The sequence below is a fragment of the Arvicanthis niloticus genome, chromosome 11 (genome assembly GCF_011762505.2).
Source record: "Arvicanthis niloticus isolate mArvNil1 chromosome 11, mArvNil1.pat.X, whole genome shotgun sequence".
Taxonomy (NCBI): domain Eukaryota; kingdom Metazoa; phylum Chordata; class Mammalia; order Rodentia; family Muridae; genus Arvicanthis; species Arvicanthis niloticus.
The window spans coordinates 61,014,437-61,040,074 of NC_047668.1; the positions used below are offsets into that span (position 1 = coordinate 61,014,437).

A 25,638-nucleotide genomic window follows, 5' to 3' on the forward strand; every position below is an offset into this window, starting at 1 on the left:
GTGTGTATAATATATATATACATATATATATGTGTGTGTGTGTATAATATATATATATACACACACATATATATGTATCCACCCCTCACTAATATATATATTGTCATCAGGGATCGCCATCAGGGATGTTACCTGAGAGGCAGTAACAGTGCTTCTGAGGAAGCAGAGGCAACACTGAATGCTCAGAGAGGCAAGGGTGGGACAGAGTCTAAAAGACACGCAGAAACTCTGTCTGCTGAAGGGAGCTGAGTGGGAGGTATTCCAGGCAGAGAATTCCATAGCAAGTTTGTCAGTTCTGAATAAAGGTCAGTGGGCTGAACTGTAGGAGGTGGGTCAATCTCAGAAATGAGGTTGCAGAGGGAAGAGGGCTCAAAATGATTGAAAGAGGGAAATTCCAGAACGGATCTTGAGTTAGTAAGGTGAGGGAGACACTACCACATTCTGCTAAAGACCACTGGGCTGTGGCTGTTAGAAGGGAGATGATCACAACTATAGACGATGTGGGGTTGGGGGTTGGGTGGACAGGTGTGTATGGGGTATGTACGTCGAGTTACACAGTTGTAGGCAGTTTGAAGTTCATCAAAAAGCTTTAACAGGAATCCCATGCTTGAGGAAATGATGGAATCATAGCAAAGTGTGTGGAGCTGGTCAAGAAGTTTGGAACCAGAGCACAGTGTGCAGCAGTGTTTGAAGGACAATCAAAGGAGAGTTTCAGCAAAGAATATGCAGACGGAATAGGGGAAGAAGGGGAATTGGTTAGATGAGCAAGGTGCCATAGTATCTGAGTTGGACTGGAATCTCTGCCGGTCAGACTTAGTGACAGAGAGACTATTAGCAGCCTTAGGATGGTGGGGTTCTGTAGAGGAAAAGGAAAGTGTGGGCTGTCCCAAAGTATCTTATAGAAGAAAACATTCTGGCAAATGTAGTCATGGAGGACACCGTTTGAAGAACATAAAAGTTAGAAAGAGTTGGAGCTGAGGGTTTTTTCTTGTTCATGCAAGAAGAAACAAAATGTCTGTATTAGGATGTGTGTTTGGGTGTGCTGGGAGAGTGCCAGCTGATTGTTACTTAACCTCTGGGAAACTAAACAACTTACCACATTGTCTTTTTTTTTTTCCTTTTCAGTAATTTGCCATCTTCCATGTATGAATGGTGGCCAGTGCAGTTCAAGGGACAAATGTCAATGCCCTCCAAATTTCACAGGAAAGCTTTGCCAGATCCCTGTCCTTGGTGCCAGTATGCCTAAACTCTACCAGCACGCCCAGCAGCCAGGCAAGGCATTGGGGAGTCACGTCATCCATTCTACACATACCTTGCCTCTCACCATGACCAGCCAGCAAGGCGTCAAAGGTAAGTTTTTCACCCTCATCTTGCTCATTATCCAGTCTTCTGTCACCAGGTCAGACCCACAGAGAAGTCTCTGCAGGTAGCGAGGACTGGGTTTGAAACAAAAGGGAGTGTGTACATCCATGATGTGAAAAATGACAGTAGAGATCGGATGTGGGCCCACCTATGTGGCTGCAGAGCTGTCTAGGCTACAGTGAAGTGGCATCTGGAAAATAAGATAGCCACAAGAGGTGCCTGCTGCTCTGGGGCTCCTAGCACCACGGAGTGATGGATGTGCCAGGTCAAAAACAGAAACAGGAACAAGGTCAGGGTCAGGACCCAACAGCAGCAATAAACCATGGGCCACACTATACCTGACAGTGAGTTCTGAAGCTGACAGATACTTTATTTGAGTCCTCTACAATCACTTAACTTCACTGGGCTTTAGTCTGTCCATCTGTAGGGAAGGCAAAGTAGGTCACTTGGAGCTCAAACGTTCTGTGAGTAATTCATTCTTTCAAAGCTGGCATCCTTAGAAATATACAACTTTAAAAGGGGGTCAGTGAAGTGTTACTGGATCTTACTCTTTAAACTCTGAATGTTTGTGTCAAATGATGAACTTTTTGTCCAAAATTTTCTTTGAAAGGGTAGAAAGGCAGTCTTGTTACGCATATAAAAAACACACATTAATGCATCACCAGAAAGTGTTCAAGCGTGTATCTATATGAGATGTGTAAAACAAACAAATAAAAGAAACATGCTTGGGAACCCGGATCTCTACTTTTAATGGAAAAACTTAAGTCCTAGAATTATGTAATAGAAGTTTCTATAGAAGAAATTTTATGAAATATACAAAAGTAACTAATTTCTTAGAACTGTTTATCATGTGGTAAGGTTGGCTCACCTATGGTAAGAGCATCATAAATTCATAATTTGTGAACCTAGTTAAAATAATATTCTTGTCCTTGAATACATCACTTTGAGATACTTTAATGTTTGTACATTGTAGTTTTACTTAAATTTTTTATTATGTAATCATTTGTGTCACTCTGTGTGCGTGCGTGCGTGCATGTGTGTGTGTGTTTACACTTGTATGTGTACCACAGTGCATGTATGGAGGTCAGAGGACAATTATGAAGTCAGTTCTCTCCTTCTACCATGTGTGTACTGGGATCAAACTTAAGTCATCAGACTTGATGACAGACACCTTTACCAGCTAAACCACCTTATCAGTCCACAGCTTGATTTTTTTTTAACTGCATGAATTTGTCATTTTGAGTACAAAATTCTCAAGAATTTTGATGTCTATGTCACAAAAGGTTACTTTGTATATGTTATCCTGTGTGGAGTCCGTTGTTGTGTTTGTGTAACATACATTTCATGTTTGAAAAATCCTGACTTTCCTATTAATCAACCATGATTAACAAATTGTCCTCCTGATCTTTGTAGTGAAATTTCCCCCCAACATAGTCAATATCCATGTGAAACATCCTCCCGAGGCTTCTGTCCAGATACACCAGGTTTCCAGAATTGATGGCCCAGTGAGCCAGAAGGTGAAAGAAGCTCAACCAGGCCAGTCTCAAGTCTCTTACCAAGGGCTGCCCGTCCAGAAGACTCAGACAGTACATTCCACGTACTCCCACCAGCAGGTCATTCCACACGTGTATCCCGTGGCCGCTAAGACACAACTTGGCCGATGCTTCCAGGAAACCATTGGGTCACAGGTGAGCAGTGTGGTTCAGACCATCTTGACAATGTCTTATAGATGGGACATCATCTTATCAAGAGCCCAGACTTGGTACAAAGAAATCTCTACAGAAGAGTTTGGAAGCTTTGGTGCATTTACAAATAAGGTTTTACTGGAGCACAGTCCTACTTATTCACTTGCTTTTCAGCTATGCTAGTCTTATTGCAAGTGAGGAGATCCAATGAGATCATGTGGTCTACAACACCTATTTATTTTGTGGCACTTTACTGAGGAGAAAACTCTTGCTGACATATGATATGCAGAATAATTTTAAGTATTCAGCTTTTGAACATGTTGCTGGAACTCTATGGTTACTTCTTTTGAGATGTGGTACAGGAGATACATTATACAAAGATGTTTGAAAATACTTGTGTATACTTGTATAGTGATAATTTAGGCGTTAGTAAACAAAGTTGAATTTTGAATCTCGTATATGATAATAATTAATACCAGCTTTTGTTTTCTTATAAATTTTTATTAAGATGGCAATGAAGAAATTATTCAATTTGAATTTTGAATATCATTGGATTTACCATAACTTTAGCTTATATCATAAAGTGAGAGAAATTCCTTTCAGATTCCTTCATTGCATTTGTATAGTGAAGATGACCTAATTATTTTTTATTTAAAGAGTTTTAATTAAACTATAATTATATTATTTTCTTTCTTCCCATTCCTCTAACCAGTCACTCACTCCTGTGTGCCCCCTTGCTCCCTCTGAAATCATGAACCTCTGGATTCTGTTCCCCAACCACTTGGAACTACTTCTTTGGGCTATGTGATAATGACATACTTTGTCCTGTGATCTTCTGTCTGTCTTTTGGTTATGGTTTAAATACCCTCCAAATAAAGTAAGAAAGATGTGTTCTTTATTCCAAAAATAATGTTTGTGAGGTGGGGAGCTAAGAAGGAAAAGGAAGGTCTGTAGAACTGTAAAACCAGTTGTCATTGCTCAACTAACCCTCAAGCCCTTTCTCTTTATATACTAAGTCATTGTAGGATCGCCATCATTGCCCTTCTAGAAGAACTGAGAGTAAGCTTATGGATCTGAAGGGAGTTGCAGCTTGCAGAATGGAAAGACACCATGGTAGAATTAACAGACCTTGTTTAGAACCAGTGGCTCAGCATTGGGTGGCAGACAACCAACTTCCTTATCTGCAAATTGGAGGCAAGAATAAAGTGCTTATGAGTTGTGTTAAAATTAAGCAGGATAATTAATGTGAGCCACATTTTGTAAATGTCACAGAGCTAAGCAAATATTAGCTTAGAGGGAGGGTTCTGATAGAGTCAGACTTTTGAAAGTATCAAGAATTAAATAATCCAGTTTAGGCTTAGACATGAGCAACAGAAGAATAGTTGCTGATGTTTGTGTCATATAACTTTTCAAAGACAGGGGAAACTCTCAGTCTTCCAAATGGAACAATTATCTGCTCGTGGATACTTGATTGTTCACTACTTTTAGGCCAATCCTGATTGTCCTTAATTCAGTTGGATGATAGAGAGGGCATTTGTATGACAGCATTCCAGGTGTGTTTGAGGGTTCTGGAATAATCATTGGTTTAACCCATGGATAAGTTAAAATCTGACTAGAGATTGGGGATTGGTAGAACTATGGAAGGTGGCACATGGTTGCAAGATGTAGGTCACCAGGTTGGTGTGGGAAGGGTGCATTTCCACCATGAGGTGGTAAGGTACATCTTTACCATAGGTCCAAAAGCATGGAACCAGCCTACCATATGCTATAACCTCCGTGGCCATGAGCCAGATGCATCTCTCCTCTCAGAAGTTGTTTCCTCAGGCGCCTGGTCACAGTGAGAACATAGCTGACTAAAACAGGGCACTTGAAATAACTTTTCATTCCTCCAGTGAAGTCTCATATTAACAAATGGAGAGAAGAAACATCATCCACTTACATTTATCTTTGAAGTAAAGGGGATGAATAGATAGGAATAATGTAGCTGAAAGTAAATTTTACACAGGTCATAGTTTTGCCCCAGATGAGGCTTGGAGACAGAAGGTAAGTTTGCTGCCATTTGCATTGTTTAGTCATTCCAGTTTAGGTTGGTCATGGAGAAAGGAAAAAGCAGATCCTTTTAAAACTGTGTGCCCAGTACCTTTCTCCCTAGTTTTCAAGTTGGAACAGAGATGATAAAAAGGCTTTTAAAACGAAACATAACAAACTTGTTATTCTCCTATAATTTCGGACAGATGATGCTAACTAGAAAAGATGAAAACAAATTACTTTTAAGCCTAAACTGGACTATTCAATTGAAGTGAAATGAGTGATTGATAGAGTTGCCTAAATAATTCAAGCCCAGTGGAATACTCTTGCCTTATCTGGATCCCGTTCTGACTTTCAGCTGCATGGTCCAGACAGTGATCTCAATTCTTAATTCATTTTGCATGTGTAGTCACCGACACGTAGCTTCAAAATAAGACCTATTTCATCAGACATTCCTAGCATGTATTTGTCTTTCTGCTTGTGAGAAATACTGTTGGAAGGTGAAATTTGCCTAATTATCTAGTGCAGTTTAGATGACCCATATAATTATTGGAAAATAATCAATAGTAGATAGATGTGTCCTTCCAAGATGTTGGAAAGAAATATAGATACAGACAGGTGTCAGTGGATTTTAAATGAATAGGGTCAGGAGAAAACCCAACTCTACATCACTTTCCCCGTGCTTATTGGGAACTCTCTGTAGTTGAAGCTATCGAGACTTAACATGCATGGATATCAATAAGCACTTAGGTCTCTATATTGCTGTAAGAGGTCATATACAAAATAATCTTGACAGAAACAGTCCATATTTCTGTGGCAGCTTCTAATATTTAGGTAATAAGCTTGTAAAGTATAACTAAGCCCATGGACGTTTCCTAGAGGAAAATTTCAGATCTATCTAACTGGTCAAGAAAAATGAGTAATTGATTATGAAGCCAGAGTTACAGAGCAAAGTGGGAGGAGGTTCAACAGACAGAAAAGACGGTTTTAAGAAATAGATGAAGAGAGAGAATCTAAAGAGGCCAGAGAAGCAAATGGCTTGGGAATCCTGACAAACTTCAGTGTGTATATTTTTAAAAGTCTTAAAACTGAGGCCTAGTGAAATATAAAGGACTGGTAATAAGGTCAACATATCTTGAAGTTCTGTGGCTACCAAGGATCATGTTCAGCATGGTTAAGGGTGACACAACCACAAGCGATATTCATGCTCTTCCAAAAATGTCCAACCTGAGCCTAATTGAACCTTCACAGCTAAACTCTAGAGGATAGGGAATATTGAGGGTAAATTATCATATAAAAACAGAAAAAAATCATAATGTAGGACAACATTGCCTTTTTATAATTATGCTATAAAAACAAAAGTAGGATGATTTTTCTAGAAAGAGTCACAGGCGACATACAGTAGATGGGGGTTAAATGAATTTTCTTTTAAATATTTTAAGTGTGTGTGGTGGTGGCAGAGCCAGGAGCACTCATACCACCACATGTGTGGAGGTTAGGTGTCAACTTGGAGAATTAGTTCTCTCTTTCTCAGGGGTAGAACCCAAGGCGTTAAGGTTGGTTACAAGTGACTTTACCCACTTGCTGACCCTAAATCGAATTACAAATAACATGCCAGGTGTAAAATGTTTCAGAAACAATGGAAAAACAGATGTAACTTTATCAGATGTAACTTTGGAATTAGTAATTATCTAGGTGCAATGTTAGTGTTGGGTTTATGCAGGAATATGTCCTTGTTCTTGTGAGTTGAGTAGTAATAGTTTTAAGAGTGATGCAACATGATATCTATAGTTTTCTCTCGTAATGTATTCCATGCACAGATGTGGAGGGATGTCAGCAGATGTTGACTCTGAGAACTCAGCATACAGGTTACCATCATATCAGTCTTGGAATGGCCTAGCGTGTTCAAAAAAATTTTTTATGAGAAGAAAAGGGAACTAACTAAATTTTCTTAGGCTTATAAATAAAATGCTGTGTTTTACACCGAACTTGAAAAATGCAACTGTAATACATTGAATAAAATTTTTAGAAAATGATACTTGCCAGTTCTATCTTTTGACTGGGGTTGGGCATGAGGATTCTAGAGATAAGACGTTGACCTGTAGTAAGTGTGAAATGCTCAAGAGTCAACAAGAGGTGGGTTGAAAATAAAGATATGTAGTGTAAGGGATAGATCATCAAGATTTGGTTATAGAACATTGTGAAGAAAATGAGCGTAGTGTACTGAACTGTTCTGAGCTCCTTTTCTTCAAAGCCAGGCCAATGCTCAGTGCCATACTGTAGCTAATCTGTGGGAGGAGAGGCTTGAAGGAAGGTAACTGGCATTATTTTAAAGAATAAATCCAACCTTGATTGGCGTTAGGAGTGATGTATTCTTGACCATGGGTCAATGCATGGGGATTTATCAGTAGAATGTAAGGGGATTGAAGGTTCATGATCAGTGACTAGATCTCTGGGCAGTATATTTATGTCAGAAGAGGATGTTTCCTTGGATGTTGTGATAAAGAGGAGAGAAAAATAACACTGGAAATTTCTGTAGCGATTTTCACCTTTGTAGAGAGTGTCAACACAGAGGAGGAAACTTTGGGTTTTTTTGCTTTTTGTTTTTAACTTTTATACAAAGTGATATTTAATTTTTCATGGGCTAAAATATTGGCCTATATTAGGGTCAGTAGGCATCCCAAGAATCATTTAAAGAGTAGAAATAGAGGAGACATAAGGCAACTTTGAGGAAAGACTTCTTGAAGTAATTGGCAAGTCACAGTCTTGGCCAATTTAAGCTTCTGTGTTACTTAGAGTAAATGGCTGCACTCCATATATATTCTGTATATATTGGTAAACATTTGCTAGATTGTTCACACTATGACCGAGTTAAAGTTACAGCTTCAATGGTTGCAATTACCAACATTTTTGCATGAAAACTTGTTTTCATGAGCTTGAAACTTGAACATTCCATCACCCAGTTTTCATCTACAAGGAGAGGCCTAGTTTTATGAAAGTCCCTGTCAGATCTACTACTGCATCTCAAAGATGTTAAATCTATACATCCCTTTCATTGTGTAGGGTGACTTTTATTTCAAATGGTTCCCTTAATAGTGACCCAAATTCAGGTCTTCGATGGCATCTACAATTTCGATTGTTCTAAATGCGTTTTACTGATATGCCAGTGTTGAAAACCAGCCTTTTACAGCGACCCTGTGATGCCAGATAGTTTGAAAAGGCCTCAATTGTGAAGTGTTTAGAATCACAACAATAGAATTCTGGGTCCAGCTTCCATGCTGGCCTAGTTATTGCCAGGTTACACAATCATGGGATCATGGTCTCTTTGTTGAGTGCGGTAACATGGCCTGTAATTAGACACAGGCGTTACAAAGAAGGCAAAGAGAAATGTCTCAAGGCCTTCACATTGCAAATGCTGAAAGAGCAGAAAATTCTGCATATAAACACCCAGATTAACTATGAAGTGCAGAAATACTGGAAAACCCAAAGTAGATATAAACGGAACATTTTTATAGTGCTCTAACATAGGTAAAGAGAATAAAATGCCACATGAGCACACTTACATAGACGGCAGCCATGGAAAGTTAAAGAGATTAACACCATGGATCTTGTAGAAACTTTCATAAAGACTAAAAACAAATCATACGCTACAAATTTGATGATAAAGGCATCTAGCATACATTTTACTGAAGAAGAGAATCTCACTGGAGATTAGAAATAAAAGGAATAGAACATGATATAAAACAGACATTGGGAAAAAATCTGTTTCCATTAATTATCCATCTTATAAATAATAAGTCCTGGGGCAAAATTGAGTCTAAATGACACAGAAACTGTTTGGTCGTCTCTTAGTGGTGCCAGATGCCGATGCAGTGGTTCTCACTGGGCAGGAAGAATGGAAACAGAAAGAACAAATGGAGAAAAAAACCCAATTAATTGGAGATAGGTGTCTCTTGGGCAACGCCATCAAGGTCAAAAAGCTCAGTGCTGAAACACACATGCACACTTGTGAGAAATGCAGTTGCGTACTTGTGTCATTGTAGAAGGTAGACTAGGACCACTACACATTTGTTTTAAGGAAAAATAAACACTATTGAGAAATTAACAAGAAAGCTTGTACTGAAAATGGAAAGTATCCTAATTGCTTGGCTCAAAGTACTATTTAGAAAGTGTTTGAAGAAAGAGTTCTTAGCTTTATTTGCACAGATTCTGTACTCGTGCCATTTGTCTCCGCTATGACTTGATACATGGCCAAAACATCCCCAGGTGGAACAACGGCTTATTTTGGTTCAGGTTTGACATTAAAAGGGAATAGAGTCCTCAACACGGGGGAGGAATGCTGGCTAAAACTGGCTTAGTCCTGGGGATCATGAGTTTGTGGCATGGCTTCTTCACATCTCTGAGAATGGGCAAGGCTGAGATGGAGTCTTCAAGGTCTAGTTTGCTAGTTATGCCCCAAGGCCAAAAGGTTCCACGGATAGCCCCATCAGCTGGTGAGCAGGTATCCAGGAATGCAAGACTCTGAGAGACGTTTATATTAAAAGCCTAACAGAGACCAACAAGAGGCTGGGGAAGTAGATATGAGGCCTGAGAAGCCCATGTTAGGGAAAAAAAAGGGAGGGAGGGAAGAAGAAAGGGAAGCAGAAAGCAGGGAGATGGGCTGCAGGCTTCCAAAGTAGTTTCTCAGTAATGGGAAAATAATTTATTGCCCAGTTAACAGAGCTAGGACACAAAGTTTCACTTAGAAAGCAGCTCTTTAATTCCCATATATTTTAGACTTGCTCTGTAGATTAATGGGGTGAGGCTAGAGCTAAAACTGAAATCCTAGCTGTACCCCAACAGCATGCTGGATTATCTCAACACTTCTATACCAACTATTTCCCTAAATGGAAGCCAGAAACCACCAAAACAGATTGGATGTCTAAAGAGTAAATATGGGGCTGGCGAGATGGTTCAGTGGGTAAGGATACTTACTGCCAAGCCTGACTCCCTGAGTTTGACCCTTGGGACTCACATGGTGGAAGGAGAGAAATGACTCCCACAAGTTGTTCCCCGACCCCCTCTTGTGTGCTATGGCACATGCAGATATCACCTCCAAATACATTAATAAATGTAATGAAACTTTTTAAAAACACCAAATGCTCCTAAAACCTTGACCTCTCAATTATACAGTGCTCTGTCTGGAGGTGACAGCATTAGCTGCCTGGCTCAGCAGAAGGGGAAAGTGAATATGTGGCCTGTTTTCTCCTTAGTGTTGGCTCAGGCAGGCCTTGTGTCTTTAGGGCTGGCCCTGCTCAGGAGATGTGAGAAGGGTCAAAGCAATGACCTTCATGTGTTACAGGTTCTTCTTGTCCAGAGGTTTGAGATGGCAGAGCTGGATTTCCCAGTGATCTGCCTTTCTCCCTGAACAGAACTCCTAGTTGGGGGTATGCTGATGACATGTACTGAAGTTTGGCCTTTTTCTGGTTGAACAAGTCATCAACACCAGGCACTTCCTATGCCATCTGGGTTTTTCTTCAGTGTCCCTCTCAAGTGCTCTCTTGTCCTAACCCAAGAAACACTTAATGGGGTGTTAGCAAGTCTCGTGTCTCTAGTGTCTCTTACATGGCCACTCTCTGTATCCATCCTTGCCAGACTTTACCTGTGTCAATAGCAGAAGGTTTTGCTGAAGGTGTTTTGCACATCTCAGTGATAGGTTCTGGAGCTCTTAAGTGTTCGCTGGTCTGGTTCCAGCAACTTCTGCCAGACAGCCTGTGAGGGGGCCTCTTGCCTGGAGCAGAGAAAGACCAGCAAAATACAGGGCTAAGATCCAAAGGAGGTGGGGGAACACCGCATGTGAGAGAGAACATACCTCCGTGTCACTGAGTGTCTGCCAGCCTCGAGAACTAGTTTTCCTTGGATGAGGGATGTGGGGCTTAGACATTGGGAGAGTCAAATATAGATTCTCAGAACTGGGGTAGCATACTTCACAGAATGGGTGGGACCCAGACTTGGTACTTCCTGTAGCTTAACATCCAGTCTTCCTCCAGGCAGTTGCTCTGTAGGTTCCCCAAACTCACCAACCTACAGTCTTTATTCTCTCTGACCTGTCCATACAGAAACAAGACTGCATCAACTCACTGGTTTTCCCTGACTCTTTTCTCAGATGTTTTTCCATTTTGTTGGCGATGAAAAATACTTTTCCCATGACATGGAATATCATCACGATTCCATATTTTACCTTTAAGGCATACCAAAATCATAAACCTACAGTTATTAGACTTTTGGTTTTTACACAGGATCAGATGTTGAAAATAATTATGACCCGGAGTTAGGGCTTTTGGTAAGTCAGTTCTGATACTGACAAAGTTCTGAGTGTGTTGAAAGGAGTTTGAAGAGAACATAGCTTGCCTTGATGGAGTTTTAGACACTACAAGGATGTTTAAAAACTTATAACTGGTATTTAGATCCTCATAAATGGTATTTATGAGGAGCTAAAGTCATTTCTTCTCCCTATTCTATTAGATTAAATTAATGTTTTCTAAACTGAAGTTGAATCATCTGGTTTACTAAGAATAGTTTGGAATCTGTGATAAAAACAACAGTTCCATGGAGTATTCTGAGAAATGATAAGATTTGCCCATCTCTGTCCAACTCCATTTCTGATATAATAACTACAGCATTAGATTTTTCTTATACTTCCATTTCCCCCTTCTTCTTCTTCCTTTTATGTAACAAAGTACTTATATGCAAACTGAATATTGCTTTCTATTGAAAGATTGTCTTCAGAGGCTGTACATAGTGCTACCACCATTGGATTGTTTATACAGTTTATTTTTATCTTAATTTATGTGTACATGTGTATGGGATACAGATGACTCCGGGTACCCTCAAAGGCTAGAAGAAGTCCTCAGATCTATTGAAGCTGGGGTTACAGGCAGCGTGATTACCCTGATGTGGGTGATGTGATCTGGATTCAGATCCTCTGCAAGAGGAGTATGCACTCTTAACCACTGAGCCATCTCTCCAAGCCTGCCATCATATAATTCCTACATGCCTGAATTGAAGGAAAAGCCATTTTTGAACTGAGAAAGATTGGTCTTTACTGATGATCTTCATATGACTTTTTTCTTAAGGAATCTAAAAGCTTAGAATGGCCAGGTTAACGCCAGTTTCAAGGATTTGCCAGCACTGAGAGTGTTTTAAACATATTTTCAGTTCTGAAGAATATTCTAGAATGTGAACTGATATTTCGAACAAGACAGAAACACCTCCAGCATAACTTTTTTTGCAGAGGACTTGATGAGAATGGGCAAGCTGTGACAACAGTTAAAAACACGGTCTTCACATTCTGTGGCTTTGAGGCAAGCCTCTTAGTAGAACAGTGCATTTTTATAAAATTGATAGATGGTAGAGAACGTTCATAGCTATGGCCATATTTGACCTTTGAAACACTGTGAGCGAAAGGGAAAGAGCGTATTCAAGGCCCCCAAAAGTAGGGACGAGCATGTGCTGATTCATCTAGTTTAAGTCTATAGCTCACATCCCATAATCACAAGCTCACCACTTCCTGGGCCTATTTCATCACATCTTGAACTGAGAAGGTTCTTGAGACATCTGAGTCCTGTGTGCTTCTGCTGTGACACTTTTGACATCTTTCCTTTTTTGCAATTATAGGCACTATCGATACAATACATGTACAAAGCATATGTGCAGAGTGATCTAGACAAATGTCAGTTACAGCAAATACCTGTCGTGTTGCCTCCAAAACCATTCTGACTTGAGATGGAGCCGCTCAAGGGTCACCTCCTCTGGAGTTTTCTTCAGTGCACTTTCTTTCTTCTTCTCTGACTGCCCTGGAATCTAGTCAGACTGTTTCTGGTTTGTTCTCTTTTTGCCTTTAATCTTGTGCTTTTCATGAGGGCAAGGCCTCTTAGGATGGGCTGTATGATGGGCACATATGAATCATTGCTAATAGCATTCAGTAGCATTCATGCTGTTCCAGTTGGACCAGGATGCACCACAATAACAAACCTAGCAAGTGCTTTCATTTTACATAGACTGGTTTCCTGGAGGAAAGTGGAGAACTCTACCTTATACATTTATACAATACTATTGAACTCACAGTACTTGAACTTTGACAGAATTGAACTATGATAATACTTGATCCCCATAGCTGGGAAAGAAAACGCTTTCAGGAACGTTGATCCCATTTCTCACACCTCACTGGTCAGGTACACGGTCCTCTCTGACAATTCTGTGGATTGAAGTGCATGCCGCAATTTCTTGTATTGAAACCTCTGATGTTACTATATTGACGTAGAGGATAAAAGGAGGTAGTTGAGGTTAAATGAAGTCATAATGATGGGACTGTGGCATGGCATGGTTAGTATCATTAGAAGAAAGGACTCCAGAGTCCTTTATCTTGTACTCTAGCTCTCTTCCTGTAGACTCCCAATCAAGAGATCATATGACTACTGAGCCAAACAGCTGCTGCCTACAAGGCAGGAATTGTCCATGCTAGCACCTCAACTTTGGCCTTCAAAGGTCTAAAACTAAGAAATGAATGTGTGTTGTTAGAGCCATGCACTGATGTAGGGAAGATATATCAGCTGGTAAAGTTTCTGCCATGTAAGTATGAAGACATGAGTTTAGTCCAGAGAATCCTTACACACACACACACACACACACACACACACACACACACACACACACACACACACACACAAACAAGAAGAGATAGGCATAGTGACGAGGGTTTGTAATCTCAGAGAGAGAGAGAGTTTCTTGGGGCTTGTTGACCAGCCAGCTAGTTTTCTTGGGGAGCTCCAGGCCACTTAGAAACCCTAACTCTCAAACCAAGATGGACAGCACCTGAGCTACAATTCCAAGGTTATCCTCTAGCTGGTACACAGCTGTATACAGGTGCATACCCACATATATACACACAAAGTTTAGTTCATGATAGTTTTTTTATGGCAGCCCAGTAAATATAAGAATGTTTAGGGACTGGGATATGTTGGGAAGCCAATGGCTATTTGTTGGACAGGGATGGCTCCTGTCATATGTGGAAGGGCAGTGGACAATACAAGCTTAGTTCCTGCTCCAGGGATGTGAATAAACTTGTTGCTTTTAATGGAGGCTTTTAGTTTTTCTACTGAGTTATGTGTCCAAGCCACAGGTAATTGGTAGTTTTAAGTTCTGTGTACTTGAGCTGGACACAAAGGAACTGAAAACTTGACCAAATGGGAAGCCCTTTGTTAAAATTTTGCATAGTTCTATGAGTCCTGACATGGCTTTTGTTCCTTTCATCATCATGTCTATAGACACAAACAGGGAACTGCTAAGCAATGAGGTTTAACATAGAGAAATACCCAGCATAGTTAAAGAAATAAACATCACTCTGCCGGTGATCTGGTTGCCATAGCAACAGCAGGCATGCCTATATGCCCATCTTTATTTATTTTTTCACCCAAAGCTCTTTGTTTTTAATCCATAGCCCTGTCAATAGGGTTTAAAATAAATTTAAGATGATGATCATTTATGCAAATGTAATGCCAAATCTGGCATCTTGTATACAAACTAAAATTTATAATAAAAATGAGATAAATTTGACTTATTTGCTCACTACTGTTCCAATTTATGATATGTTCTATGTTGCTTTTCTATAGCAGAAAGCCTAGTGAGAATTACGTGAGAACAGAGTCATGATAGAACTTAACTATTCTTTTAGCAGCTCAGGAAGACCAACGATACACAAATCACAATCTGGAAGACTTGTCAGTCAAAATTCCCAAATCACAGAGACAGCAAAAATAGAAAACTGGATTCAGTGTGTTTTTTTTTTTTGGGGGGGGGGGGGACGGTGAAGATATAAAGGAGAATCATATGGCGTATCCTTAAGAATACTTTCCCCTTTGTATGTTAACATTAAAACCCAATCCTTACTGTAGTGTTACTTCAAAAATACCATTTCATAAACTAAAGTCGTTGTCTGGAGTTCCTTGAACACATGGCTTGGGCTTGGCAGGCTTTAAGCAAATATACTGTCAGAAATCAGTGTGGATATATTTCCAGCTGCTAATGCCCAGTCACAGCAGATATTTTATAAAATCAATACCCTGAAATATCAGAGGATTATGTGTATATCAGATACCCCAAATGCCAACATTGTTTTAATTACTCTAATAAAAGAAAGCTGGGCAGACATTAAAAAAAAAAAAAAAAAGAAAAAAAAAGAAAAAAGAACTTGCCCATGAAGAATGTTCTGCTCAAGCCAAAGCAATTTTTTTTTTTACAAGTTCTTTTAGAAAATCTGGAAACATTTAAGCATTTTCCTCATCTTTTTATGGGACAATGCCTGTTGCCCTGCCAGTGAGCCACAGTACAGAATTCCCCATTAGGACAGCAGTCCCTGTAGAATCAAATACGTTGTTCGTTCTCATTGCATTAATGACAATGTTAAAAAATTGGAATATTTAGCATTGGCTCATAAAAGTAAATAGAGTTAACTTTTTTAGTGCAGGGACATGGAAGAGCTTTTGGTGAGGCTTTTCAGTTTGATTTGGAGACACAGCTGAGCCATTTTGCATGGAAGGTGGACAAGAGTTACCTTGCTGAAATGGAATGGTTTCTATCACCATGAACGATTGCTAATATTCATAGCAGCAAAGACCCAGGATGAGTTTAGATGATCCCAGTCTCTCATGTACAATCAGAGATTTTTCATAAAGGACTTTATTCTTATTTTTATGGAAAGATGTAGAGGCTTTTTATGAAATACAACTCATATTCTTCAACATCACAATAATGAGGGTAGTACTTTTGCTTGGTAAACATCCTCAAGGTTTAATGTCAGCAATTTTTGAGTAGCATGCTTTTGTATGCGAGTAGACATGAGAATGGTACAGAGGGCTATTAAAGAGTGATGTAGCTATGTGATGTGGGTGAATAGGTCATCCTGTGGCCCTGCATACATGCTCCATACATACAAAATCTGCATCTCTATGAAGGTTATGAATACCTCTGAGAAGTTGCTTATTAATAATAAAACGTTTATTGTAACTATCCTTTATAATTAGAAAGAAACCATGTAAGAACCATACCTAATTTCAGGTAGGTAGAGACACCTTTTTGTGTGTGTACAAGTTTTCAAGAGAGGGCTGGAATTATACTATGGTCATCACTGATGAAGTGGGTCTGGGTCATCCTTTGAATAAGTAGGAACTGTACAGAGCCATAAGCTCTGGGTAGTCAGGCTTGTAGGCAGGGGCAGTTAAGGAATGCTGGTCTTTATAGGGAAACTGTGACAGAGGTGAACATTCACCGTTATTCCTCAGCCACCCAAGTGCCGCTCCGGGAGCTTCATAAATCATTAAATGTAAGAACGTCGATTGTATATCAATTATTTTGCCTTCGCAATTTCATTAGTGAAGAAACTGGCATGCAGAAAGTTAATTCGTTTAGTGTCTCCTGTTGAGTTGTGGCAGACAGGGACAACTCCGAGGCTTCCTGGGTCTTAAGTCCTTTGTTATTTTTATTACTCTACCTCTTACACCATCTCTCCATGGGGCATATAGTCTCCCATGTAGACCCATGTGAGCATGTGCATGTGTGTGTGTGTGTGTGTACACACATACACACAGACTTAAAAAATGGCCATTATACCATTGAAAATGTGCTAATATTGGCATATAGGTAGAAGTTGGGTATTTGATTTGGTGTTAGAATACCCTATATCAGCAGTTCTCGACCTGTAGATCATGGACTCCTTTGGCAAAACCTCTATCTCCAAAAAGATTTACATTGTAATTCATAACAGTACCAAAATTACAGTTCTGATGGAGCAACAAAAATAATTTTGTGGTTGTGGGTCACCACAGAATAGGGAACAGTCTTCAAGGCTTCATTTTCTGAACTTAAACTTCCCTGAAGGGCATTTAATCCAGTTGTACCTTTTTTTGTTTGTTTGTTTTGGTTCTTTGACTATTCCTGAATGTGTTTACCTTTTCCATGAATGATATGCTTTTATTGTGTTTGGTCACAGTTTACATTCCTGGATATCAAATGCAGAAAACTGTACCTTCCTTTTTTGACGTGTATGTTGTATGTATGTATGAATGTATGCATGCATGTTTGAATGTGCATATGGAGGCCTGAAGTTAGCATCTAGTGTCTTTCTTGATGATTTCCTACTGTGTTTATTGAGGTAGAGTCTCCCTCAGAACCTGAAGCTTATCAGTTCTGCTCACTTTAGAAAGCCAACTTGTACAGGGGATGCCCATTTCTGCCTCTGGAGTGCTGGGATCTCAGTAGGCTACTATTCCTGCCTGGCATTTATGTGGACTCTGGAGAATCCAATTTTAGGAATTCTCACGCTTGCACGGCAAGTACTTTCTCTACGGCGCCATCTCCCAGGCCCCAAATTATACCTTTTTAAGGGACTTTTATTTCTCTATTGATTAGCCATCTATATCACTGTGTCTACTATTCCTTAAAATATTCCAGTTTGTTTTTTACGTAGAAGCTATGTAAAGCTCATTTGGCATTGGGAAAGGGTCTGTATAGCCACTTCCCTGTCTCCTGGTTGACTTTTAGATCCAACTACAAGTTGAATCCCAAATTGGGAAAATTCTTCAGAGCTTAGCACACCCTGCTCTCTGCCTCTCTGCTCCCTCTGTTTGTTCCTTCAGGTCCAGCTGCCTTGCTCTATGCTTACCCTGTCTGCCCATAGTTGATGGTTGGCCCTCTGCATTGTGAGAACTATTCCATCCCTCTGGACTTTCTTTCTCCAGTCCATTGAGTCACTTCCTTGTTTCAGCTCTGAGTCCAGACTTGTGTGCTTTTGCAAGGGTTACAATGAATCAGATTTCTCTTTTCCTTCTGGGTTTTTCCCTCAGTGTGATTCTGGGAGTACTTTTAAAATTCTGCATTGCTTTAATGTTTTAAGTTTATTTTCTCCTTTGGCTTAGTGATGTGTTTTCTTTTCAAGAAAGTGTCTTTTTTTTCTAGCTTCAAATATTGATACTTTATTTTAAGTGGTTCTTGATAACAAGAACAAGATAATTACATACATGTAATTAGGATGATTTTAAGCACATTTCTACATTGTCATTTTTAAGTGTCTCAACTAGTTAGACTAAACAGTAGGTTCTTGACATTGTCCTCATGGGGTGATCTTTTCTCTTAGTTAGGGTCTTATTGCTGTGAATAGATGTCATGACCATGGCAACTCTTGTAAATGAAATTATTTAATTGGGGCTGGCTTATTGGTTCAGAGGGTTAGTTCATTATTCACAGTAGGAAGTGTGTGCAGGCAGCCATGGTGGTAGAGGAGGAGCTGAGAGTTCTGCATCTGGATTGGCCGGCAACAGGAAGAAAGAGTGGCACTGGGCCTGGCTTGAGAGTTTCAGACTTTAAAGAGACACACTTCCTCCGACAAGGTCTCACCTACTCCAACAAGAATACACCTCCTAATAGTGCCACTCCCTATGAGCCCAGGAGACACATTTTCATTCAAACCACCACACCTTCTTATAGTGAAGTATCTGAACAATTTTAACAGCATCCTTCTCAGAGCCTATAAAATGGCCAGCCCTTTAATCCTGCTTGTAGTTTTACCCATGCTAGAGGACAGATGAATAATACCTGGTACTCAACCTACAATCTGCTCACCAAAGTATAGTGTAGGATATCCCAAAGGCTCTGATCTCAAAGATGCTTAGGCATTCACCAGTCACTTTCTCTACACTGTGAGGTCGGGGTTATTATTCTAGTCTCTCATTGCTGGTCCAGAAAGACAGGACAATCTGTGGAATACCCCAGTGCTGGTAGGAAAGCTTGTGTCTAGTGGCTTTCAACAGTGTTCCTGTCTTTCCTTGACTCCTGGGCTTCGCAGGTCTTGACACAATGAAGCAAACATTCTGGAATGAGGATCAGTTTTAATGTGAAATGTCATAAAACCAGGTTCTAATGTCTATAACAGCCTTTCCCAGTCACCATGCATCTCTGGAGCAACTCTGTTAGTGAGCTTTTTCATTGTCAAAAATGATAAAAATGAAAAATGATTAAATGTTAATGAGAAGCTCAGGTTGCCAGATGGTGGGTTTTGAACGCTGATTCCACTCCTGGATTTGTGACGATCTAAAGGGGACCATGCTCACAACTGAACTTCAGTAGCAAACTTAGGTGGTTTTACCTCAAGAGTAGAGTGGAGGTCTGAAGATGTATAGTCTCAAGCAGGTTAAAAAAATTCTTTAAGTACATTTCCCATAATCAGTTAATTATTAGTAATTAGCTACACAATTAAAGACCTTTATTCCATTTATACCATTATTTATAATTATTTTGCATCATGAAATAATCATACTCTTAACATTACCAAGTCAAATAGCAACATGCTCTAACTCCTCAGAAAACTCCCATAATCTTCAGTGCTAATAAAGGGACACTCTAACCCCATGGATTTTGCCAACAGTACGTGATTCTTCAGTGACCTGACCTTTTGATGTATGGACCCCATAAAAATAAGTAGAGAAGAAAAATCTAAAACTTATATCCACCATTAGTTTTTCAGATGCCAAGGTCAAGTGGAGCTGTTAGTTTTCCCCTCTTTTGTCTTGTTTCCATAAGTCTAGGAGGCAAAGGTTTAGAGCCAGTGAAGACGCTAGAGATGAAGAAGTAGAAACAGACAAAGGAGGGGGGCTAAGATGCATCTGCCAGACCTGGCCCCATTATAAACTTTGGACAACAGTATTTGAACTTGACTCTATCCTCACTAGTCTGTATTTTCTAAACAGAGTCGTGTAACCTAGCAGCACATACTGACCTCACACTCTTAAACCTGGAAGAAACTATAGAGGTCACTTGCTTTGCATTCTGGGCATTCCTGAGAGATGATCCATCAGGCTCAGCTCCCACCATCTCCCGTTAGGTAGGAACATTTACAGTGAAAAGATTGTCCATGTTGTGAGATGAAACCCCTTTGCCTGTGATTTGGGGTCTTCAGGTCTGTCAAATCTCGTCACTACACAATCAGCTTGCTTGCTGTACCTCAACACTGCCATCTTGTCCACAAGTAGGTTTATCTCTACTCCATCCTCCAGCTGATCTTCACAGAATGTGTTGCCTGAACACTCGGCTTGCCCTGCCCTAGGTGGATCCCAGAAGATGTTAGTGCTGAAGGTTATGGGAGCTTTCTGAGGTGCTAGAGCCTATTGCGCTTTGGCTTGGTAAAATTAAGAACCGAAGTGTGAATTGGACTCTAGATTGCTTCACATATGATGCATTCTGAAATGCTTGACGGTCTTTCTCTGAGAATGTGGTGATTGACTTCATGAGAGGAAATCTATTTGTGTGTTCCACTTGTAAAACCGACATGGATCTCTGAAGACAAATAAGGCTAGGGGTATCTATGTCCTCATGAGTACATCTTACTGCGAAGGAGAATCTCTCAGTCTTAGAGCAGAGAATCCCAACTCATTCTATGATTTATTATTCTTTCCACTGTGGTCTTTCAGTGCTAGAGAGACGTCCCTTGGCTTACCCCACCACCACTACCACCACTACTCTGACTACTTTCAACTCTACTCAGATAAGACTTGTGGGTTCTAGTGGCCTTGGGAAAAAGCCTTGGGTATCCCCACAGAGGTCTTTCACATCATGTTTCTTGATACACACTGAAACCTCTTTATTCTTAAACAGCTGACGGTATCAATAGAAAACTCTGTACCTTATAACCATGACTTCACCACTCATAGCTTCTTCCTACGCTGTGTAGACCCAGTTTCGGGACACATGCACAGTGCCATGGTACCACCTACGCATCCCATTTATTCCATCATCGGATGGCTTGTGCTGCTCTTGGCTGTAGACCTGCAAAAACAAAGCCATGGGATAAAGCAGCCTGGATCGTGTAATGAAAACCTTGTACCTTTTTGGAGGCCCAGTAGAGGGAAATGATTTATTTTTGCCCTACCAAATAAAACATTCTAGGAATCCAAGGTGAAAATTGGATTTTAACTGCTACTAACATTTTGAGCATATAAAATCCGCAAGTGTTGAGTGCTTTGCCTGATTAAGAGGAGAGCCTGGAGTCTGGTACAAGAATGAGCTGTGTGCAAAGTGGTTGGTGTCTCAAATAAACCCAACCAGTTTATGAAACTAGAAGCGAATGCTAAGCAGATGTTGGCAGCTAGGTTTCAGCAATGGAGACCTCTCTGTTTTTGTTTGTCTCATGTCTTATACTATAGTCACTGTCCCCTTTCCATTCCAGCTTCTAATCTTCATGCTTTGGGTTTAAGTCATCTATGGCTAAACTCAAGGAGTGTTGGGGAACAATCCTGATTCAAGTAGTTTGTCTTCACCTTGATTCTTTCTCTTCCTTTGTGTTTGTGTGTGTGTGTGTGTGTGTGTGTGTGTGTGTGTACACTACTCATGCATGTCTGTTTCCTCCTTTGGCCCTGGTGTAGGTCCAGCCCTGGGATGGGAGTATTCCCAGACAGCACATAGTACTCATGGCCAACAAAGAGCCACCTGCCCACAGGCTTCCCTATGGGTGCACTGGTTTGTAACAGTCACACAGGCAACATTCATCCAATCAACAGGGTTGCTTTCCTCCCTCTTTCAAAACAAGCATGCCTATTTCTTCCTACCTTCAGAGTAACTCCCGAGGTGTCATGGATGTGGTGACCTTGGCCTTGCTCACTTGCTCTAGGACTCTATTATACATAGTTTTAGCTTCTTCTCAAAAGTAGGGCCAACTCAAAATGTCTTCAGTACTCGCTTTTATTTTTCCTATAAATGCATTTCATGTTGATTATGGAAGTTTTAAGTAAACAGTTTGACTAAGCAGCTTGATTCACAGAATACCCATATTGCACTTCAATTCATTCATGCACTCTGCTCTTTGGGTAGTCTGATGATTTACATCTGACCTGAGACATCTGGAACAAGGAACTTTCAGATGATGACAACGATGATAATAATGATAAATGATAGTGATAGTAGTGATAACTTTCTTAGTAATTATATGTGCCAGGCAAAGTACTCACCATTGTATATAGATTTTACCTTTCAAGTTCATGACCATGTAGAAAGATGCTATTATGTATTCTATGCTATGCATAAAAAATTTACCTGTGTAAGTATGGACCTAGAACCACAATTCATACCCATTTCTCTATAGAGTCCCAGTTACTGTTTTAAACTCTATCACATACTGCTTTTAGAAAGCATATAATGGTTGTCCAAATTATTAAAATTTTAAAAAATTTATTAAGGAAAAGAATGTCAACCCTATGCTGTGTCTGGCCTTCTTTGATGTGTATGTAACAGTTACTCAGAATGAGATATGCCTACATCCAACAGGAAGGGAAAAACACTGTCTATGGAGGCTTGCCAATTGTGTCAACACCTTGTTGTCCTTCTCAGGATCACCATTGGCCTTGACATTCCCCCTTCTTGTACTGTTCCCCTGTCCTGGGGCATGCACGCTAACTTCTGATAGGTTTTCCCATAGTAATTGCTCCATTTTGCATTATTGAGCATTTGTTATGTGTCCTGTCTGGGGATGTAAGGATAACAAGTCGTTAATACATAGGCACTGGACCGACACTGGTAGCAGTGGACCTGTGTAGACCATCTTTGAAGGAAAGGGAAGGAAATATGAGCTGAAATGTGAGCGCTGCACCTTGTAGCAGAAATAAAGTCTGAGGAAAGAAAAAAAAATACGATAGCATTCCCGAGAGAGAACACAGCTTCAAAAAAGACACGAGTTGTTCAGGCAATAAAGGATCCTTTGCCCAGCCTAAATTGGTGCTCAGAGGTGGAAGGCAACAAGATACTACCTCAGGTGGGACAAGAGAAGACTTCTCTAGCATGCCAGGGGACAATGACAGACAATAGTGCTGGAGGTCATTAGTCAGTAGAGTTATGCTATCCGATTTGTTTTAGAAAAGATGACTCTCAGAACCCTTTGAGGATTCCCCCTCCCCTCCCCCCCGGAAAAACAGAGGAACTCCTTAGATGTTCTACGTTTGTACACAAGGCAGCGACGTGGGCTGTGAGCTTATCCTGTGCATCTGGGAAGTAGGAGTCAAGTAAGTGTCATTGCCCATCTGGTCCTTGGGCAGTCTTGCAAGACAGGATCTATTTTCTAGATAGTTCTAAGTAACTTCAGTCCTAGGCCTGAGTGTCATATGATCTCCTGTGCTTGACTAGGCGTCCCACCTGACCTTAACATTTGACCGTATTGAACCATAGTTCTAAGGATATTTGTTCTGCCTACTCAGGCTATTCTTGCTTAAACTTGCCAGCCCCTTCCAAGCTTGGCTGATATTCCTGGAGTGTTAATCTCTGCCAGAGCTGATCTGGCTCAGCCTCTATAGTCATTTACTATAAGCATTGTTTTCTGCTGGCCTGTTCCTTCTTGGCCCCCCTTAGGTTCTGTGATTCCCCCTTTGTCCTCTTCATAGCTGATTCTATAGTTTTATGGTTATACATTTCAGTCCAGTGCACATATCCATCTTTGTATCCCAGTTCACGGGACATTTTACAAATGTTCAATAAATGCAGAACAGAGGAACAATGAAAGAGCAAGCCAATGAAGTTATGTTTGGGCAAGCAGTTGCTGTGGGGAAATCTGAAAGCTGACATATATACCCCAGGTGAGAGAGCAGGGTGCAGTCAAGGAAAGTCTGGGCAAGTGGTAAAACCCAGAAGTTTCTGCATGGACCCGTGCCATTGCTTCAGATTTTCTAAGACTTTAAAAATGCAAAGGAATTCATGTATGGAACATGCTCATTCATTCCAGTGTTGTATTGATTCTGTCCTAGTATTTGGCCTCCAAGGTTTGTAGCCATTTTTTTTCTCTGTAATTGCATGGTATCAAGGGAACTGTTTCTAAAGTGACTGTGAAGCTCCCCAGCTCTGGGGCTGTGGGCATCCTGCACTCAGTTAACCTCCTTGTTTCACACCTTGTTGCAGTGTGGCAAAGCGCTCCCTGGCCTTTCAAAGCAAGAGGACTGCTGTGGGACAGTGGGGACCTCCTGGGGCTTTAACAAATGCCAGAAATGCCCCAAGAAGCAATGTAAGTGACATCTCATCATTCCTCTGTGGTTAATGGAGCATACCTCTTTTCTTACCATGACTCTTAATCATGAGTCTCTTAGACCGTCAAAGAGATCTCTGGCTATATTCCAGAACATAGTGTTACAACCTACGTTTCTAGAGACATTGCAAGTCCATTAAAACTTTCATACCAGCTCTTCCTCCTCCTGGTCCTCCTCCTCCTCCTCCTTTTCCTCTTCCTTCTTTTAAGTAGTTACCAGTCACCTTCTGAAGTTTAATTACTTATGTAGGGGAGGCACTGTTAAGAATTTGTGAGAAAAAAAAATCAGCTTTTCAGGCCCTAGGGAATTGGGAGTAGACGACTCTTAAGATGCAAACAAGTGTTTCAACCCCTATAAAAAGTCAGAACAGCTACTATTCATTAGGTCAGATTCCTTAAATGAAAGTGTTGTCAGTCTCCACAACTTAGGCTACACATTTCATTACTCTGCAAATCTCATCCTTCATGAAAAGAAGCTCAGATGAGGAATTGACTGCTTACTGATTTGTGAAAAAGAAATGTGTAATTACAGAACCTAATACGTTGCCCCTTTTTCTTAACACTGCTTTGTACTGCCCCAGTCCCTAGTGACTGCCGCACCAGTGCTGTGATTTGCCCCCTGAGTGTTCTCCAGAAACTGTTATTTGAATAAATCCAGGCTCACACCATTCCATCGCCTTCTTCTCTACAAAAAGATTGTAGAGAAAAAAAAAAGCTTTATCTTTGAACATAGCATTAACTCTGACTGACATATTTCAAAGAACACATCTTAGAAAGGCAGTACTAACTTGTTTTAGGTTGAGTTTTCTTAAACTTCTGTTCTTCCCTCCAAAAGTGACTTTTTTCCTTTTTTTCTTCTCAGTCATCGGTCTTTGTCTCATAAAGCTGAAGACTTTTTTTTTTTTTTTTTTTTTTTTTTTTTGCTGAAGACTTTTATAATTGTCTTTCCTCATTCATCTTGAAAGGGACATCTCGTTTGCTATAGTCAGATGATTTTTATTTATTCATCTTAATTTTTGACTGGACTGATACTTTCACTTTAAAACCCTTAAAATATATTTAAAGGTTTTAAATATATTTTAATATATAAATATATTATATAAATAAAAATATAAATAGATATATTTAAATATAATATATATTTAAATATATATTAAAACCTTTAAAAATATATTTATTTTATATGTATGAGTGTTTTGCTTGTATGCTTGTTTGTGTTTCTCATTTGTGCCTGGTACCCACACAGTTCAGAAGACTGAGTCAGATCCCCTGGTAGTAGAGTTGTGTATAGCAGTGTGCTTTTAGCCATTTAGATACCAGGTAGATGCTGTAAAGTGAGCAACCAGTGTCCTTAACTACTGAGCCATCTCTCCAGCTTCTCACTTGCCTTTCAAACCATTTTGTTCAACCTAAAATACTACTGCCTCAAAATTTCTATTCCATCTCTTTTTAAAACTACTCTCCCAGCACGGTAAT

At 40.1% G+C, this 25,638-nt stretch overlaps 1 protein-coding gene across 10 annotated transcripts in view; it reads left to right on the forward strand.

The window, feature by feature from the left end:
- Ltbp1 (latent transforming growth factor beta binding protein 1) overlaps positions 1-25,638 on the forward strand; it is a 381,523-nt gene that overhangs the window by 214,807 nt on the left and 141,078 nt on the right. For all 10 annotated transcript variants that reach the window (XM_076942288.1, XM_076942287.1, XM_076942286.1 and 7 more), the window contains 3 exons: positions 1,126-1,350; positions 2,776-3,050; positions 24,039-24,141. In XM_076942288.1, the coding sequence (XP_076798403.1) occupies positions 1,126-1,350; positions 2,776-3,050; positions 24,039-24,141 (603 nt within the window). The remainder of the gene's footprint in view (positions 1-1,125; positions 1,351-2,775; positions 3,051-24,038; positions 24,142-25,638) is intronic.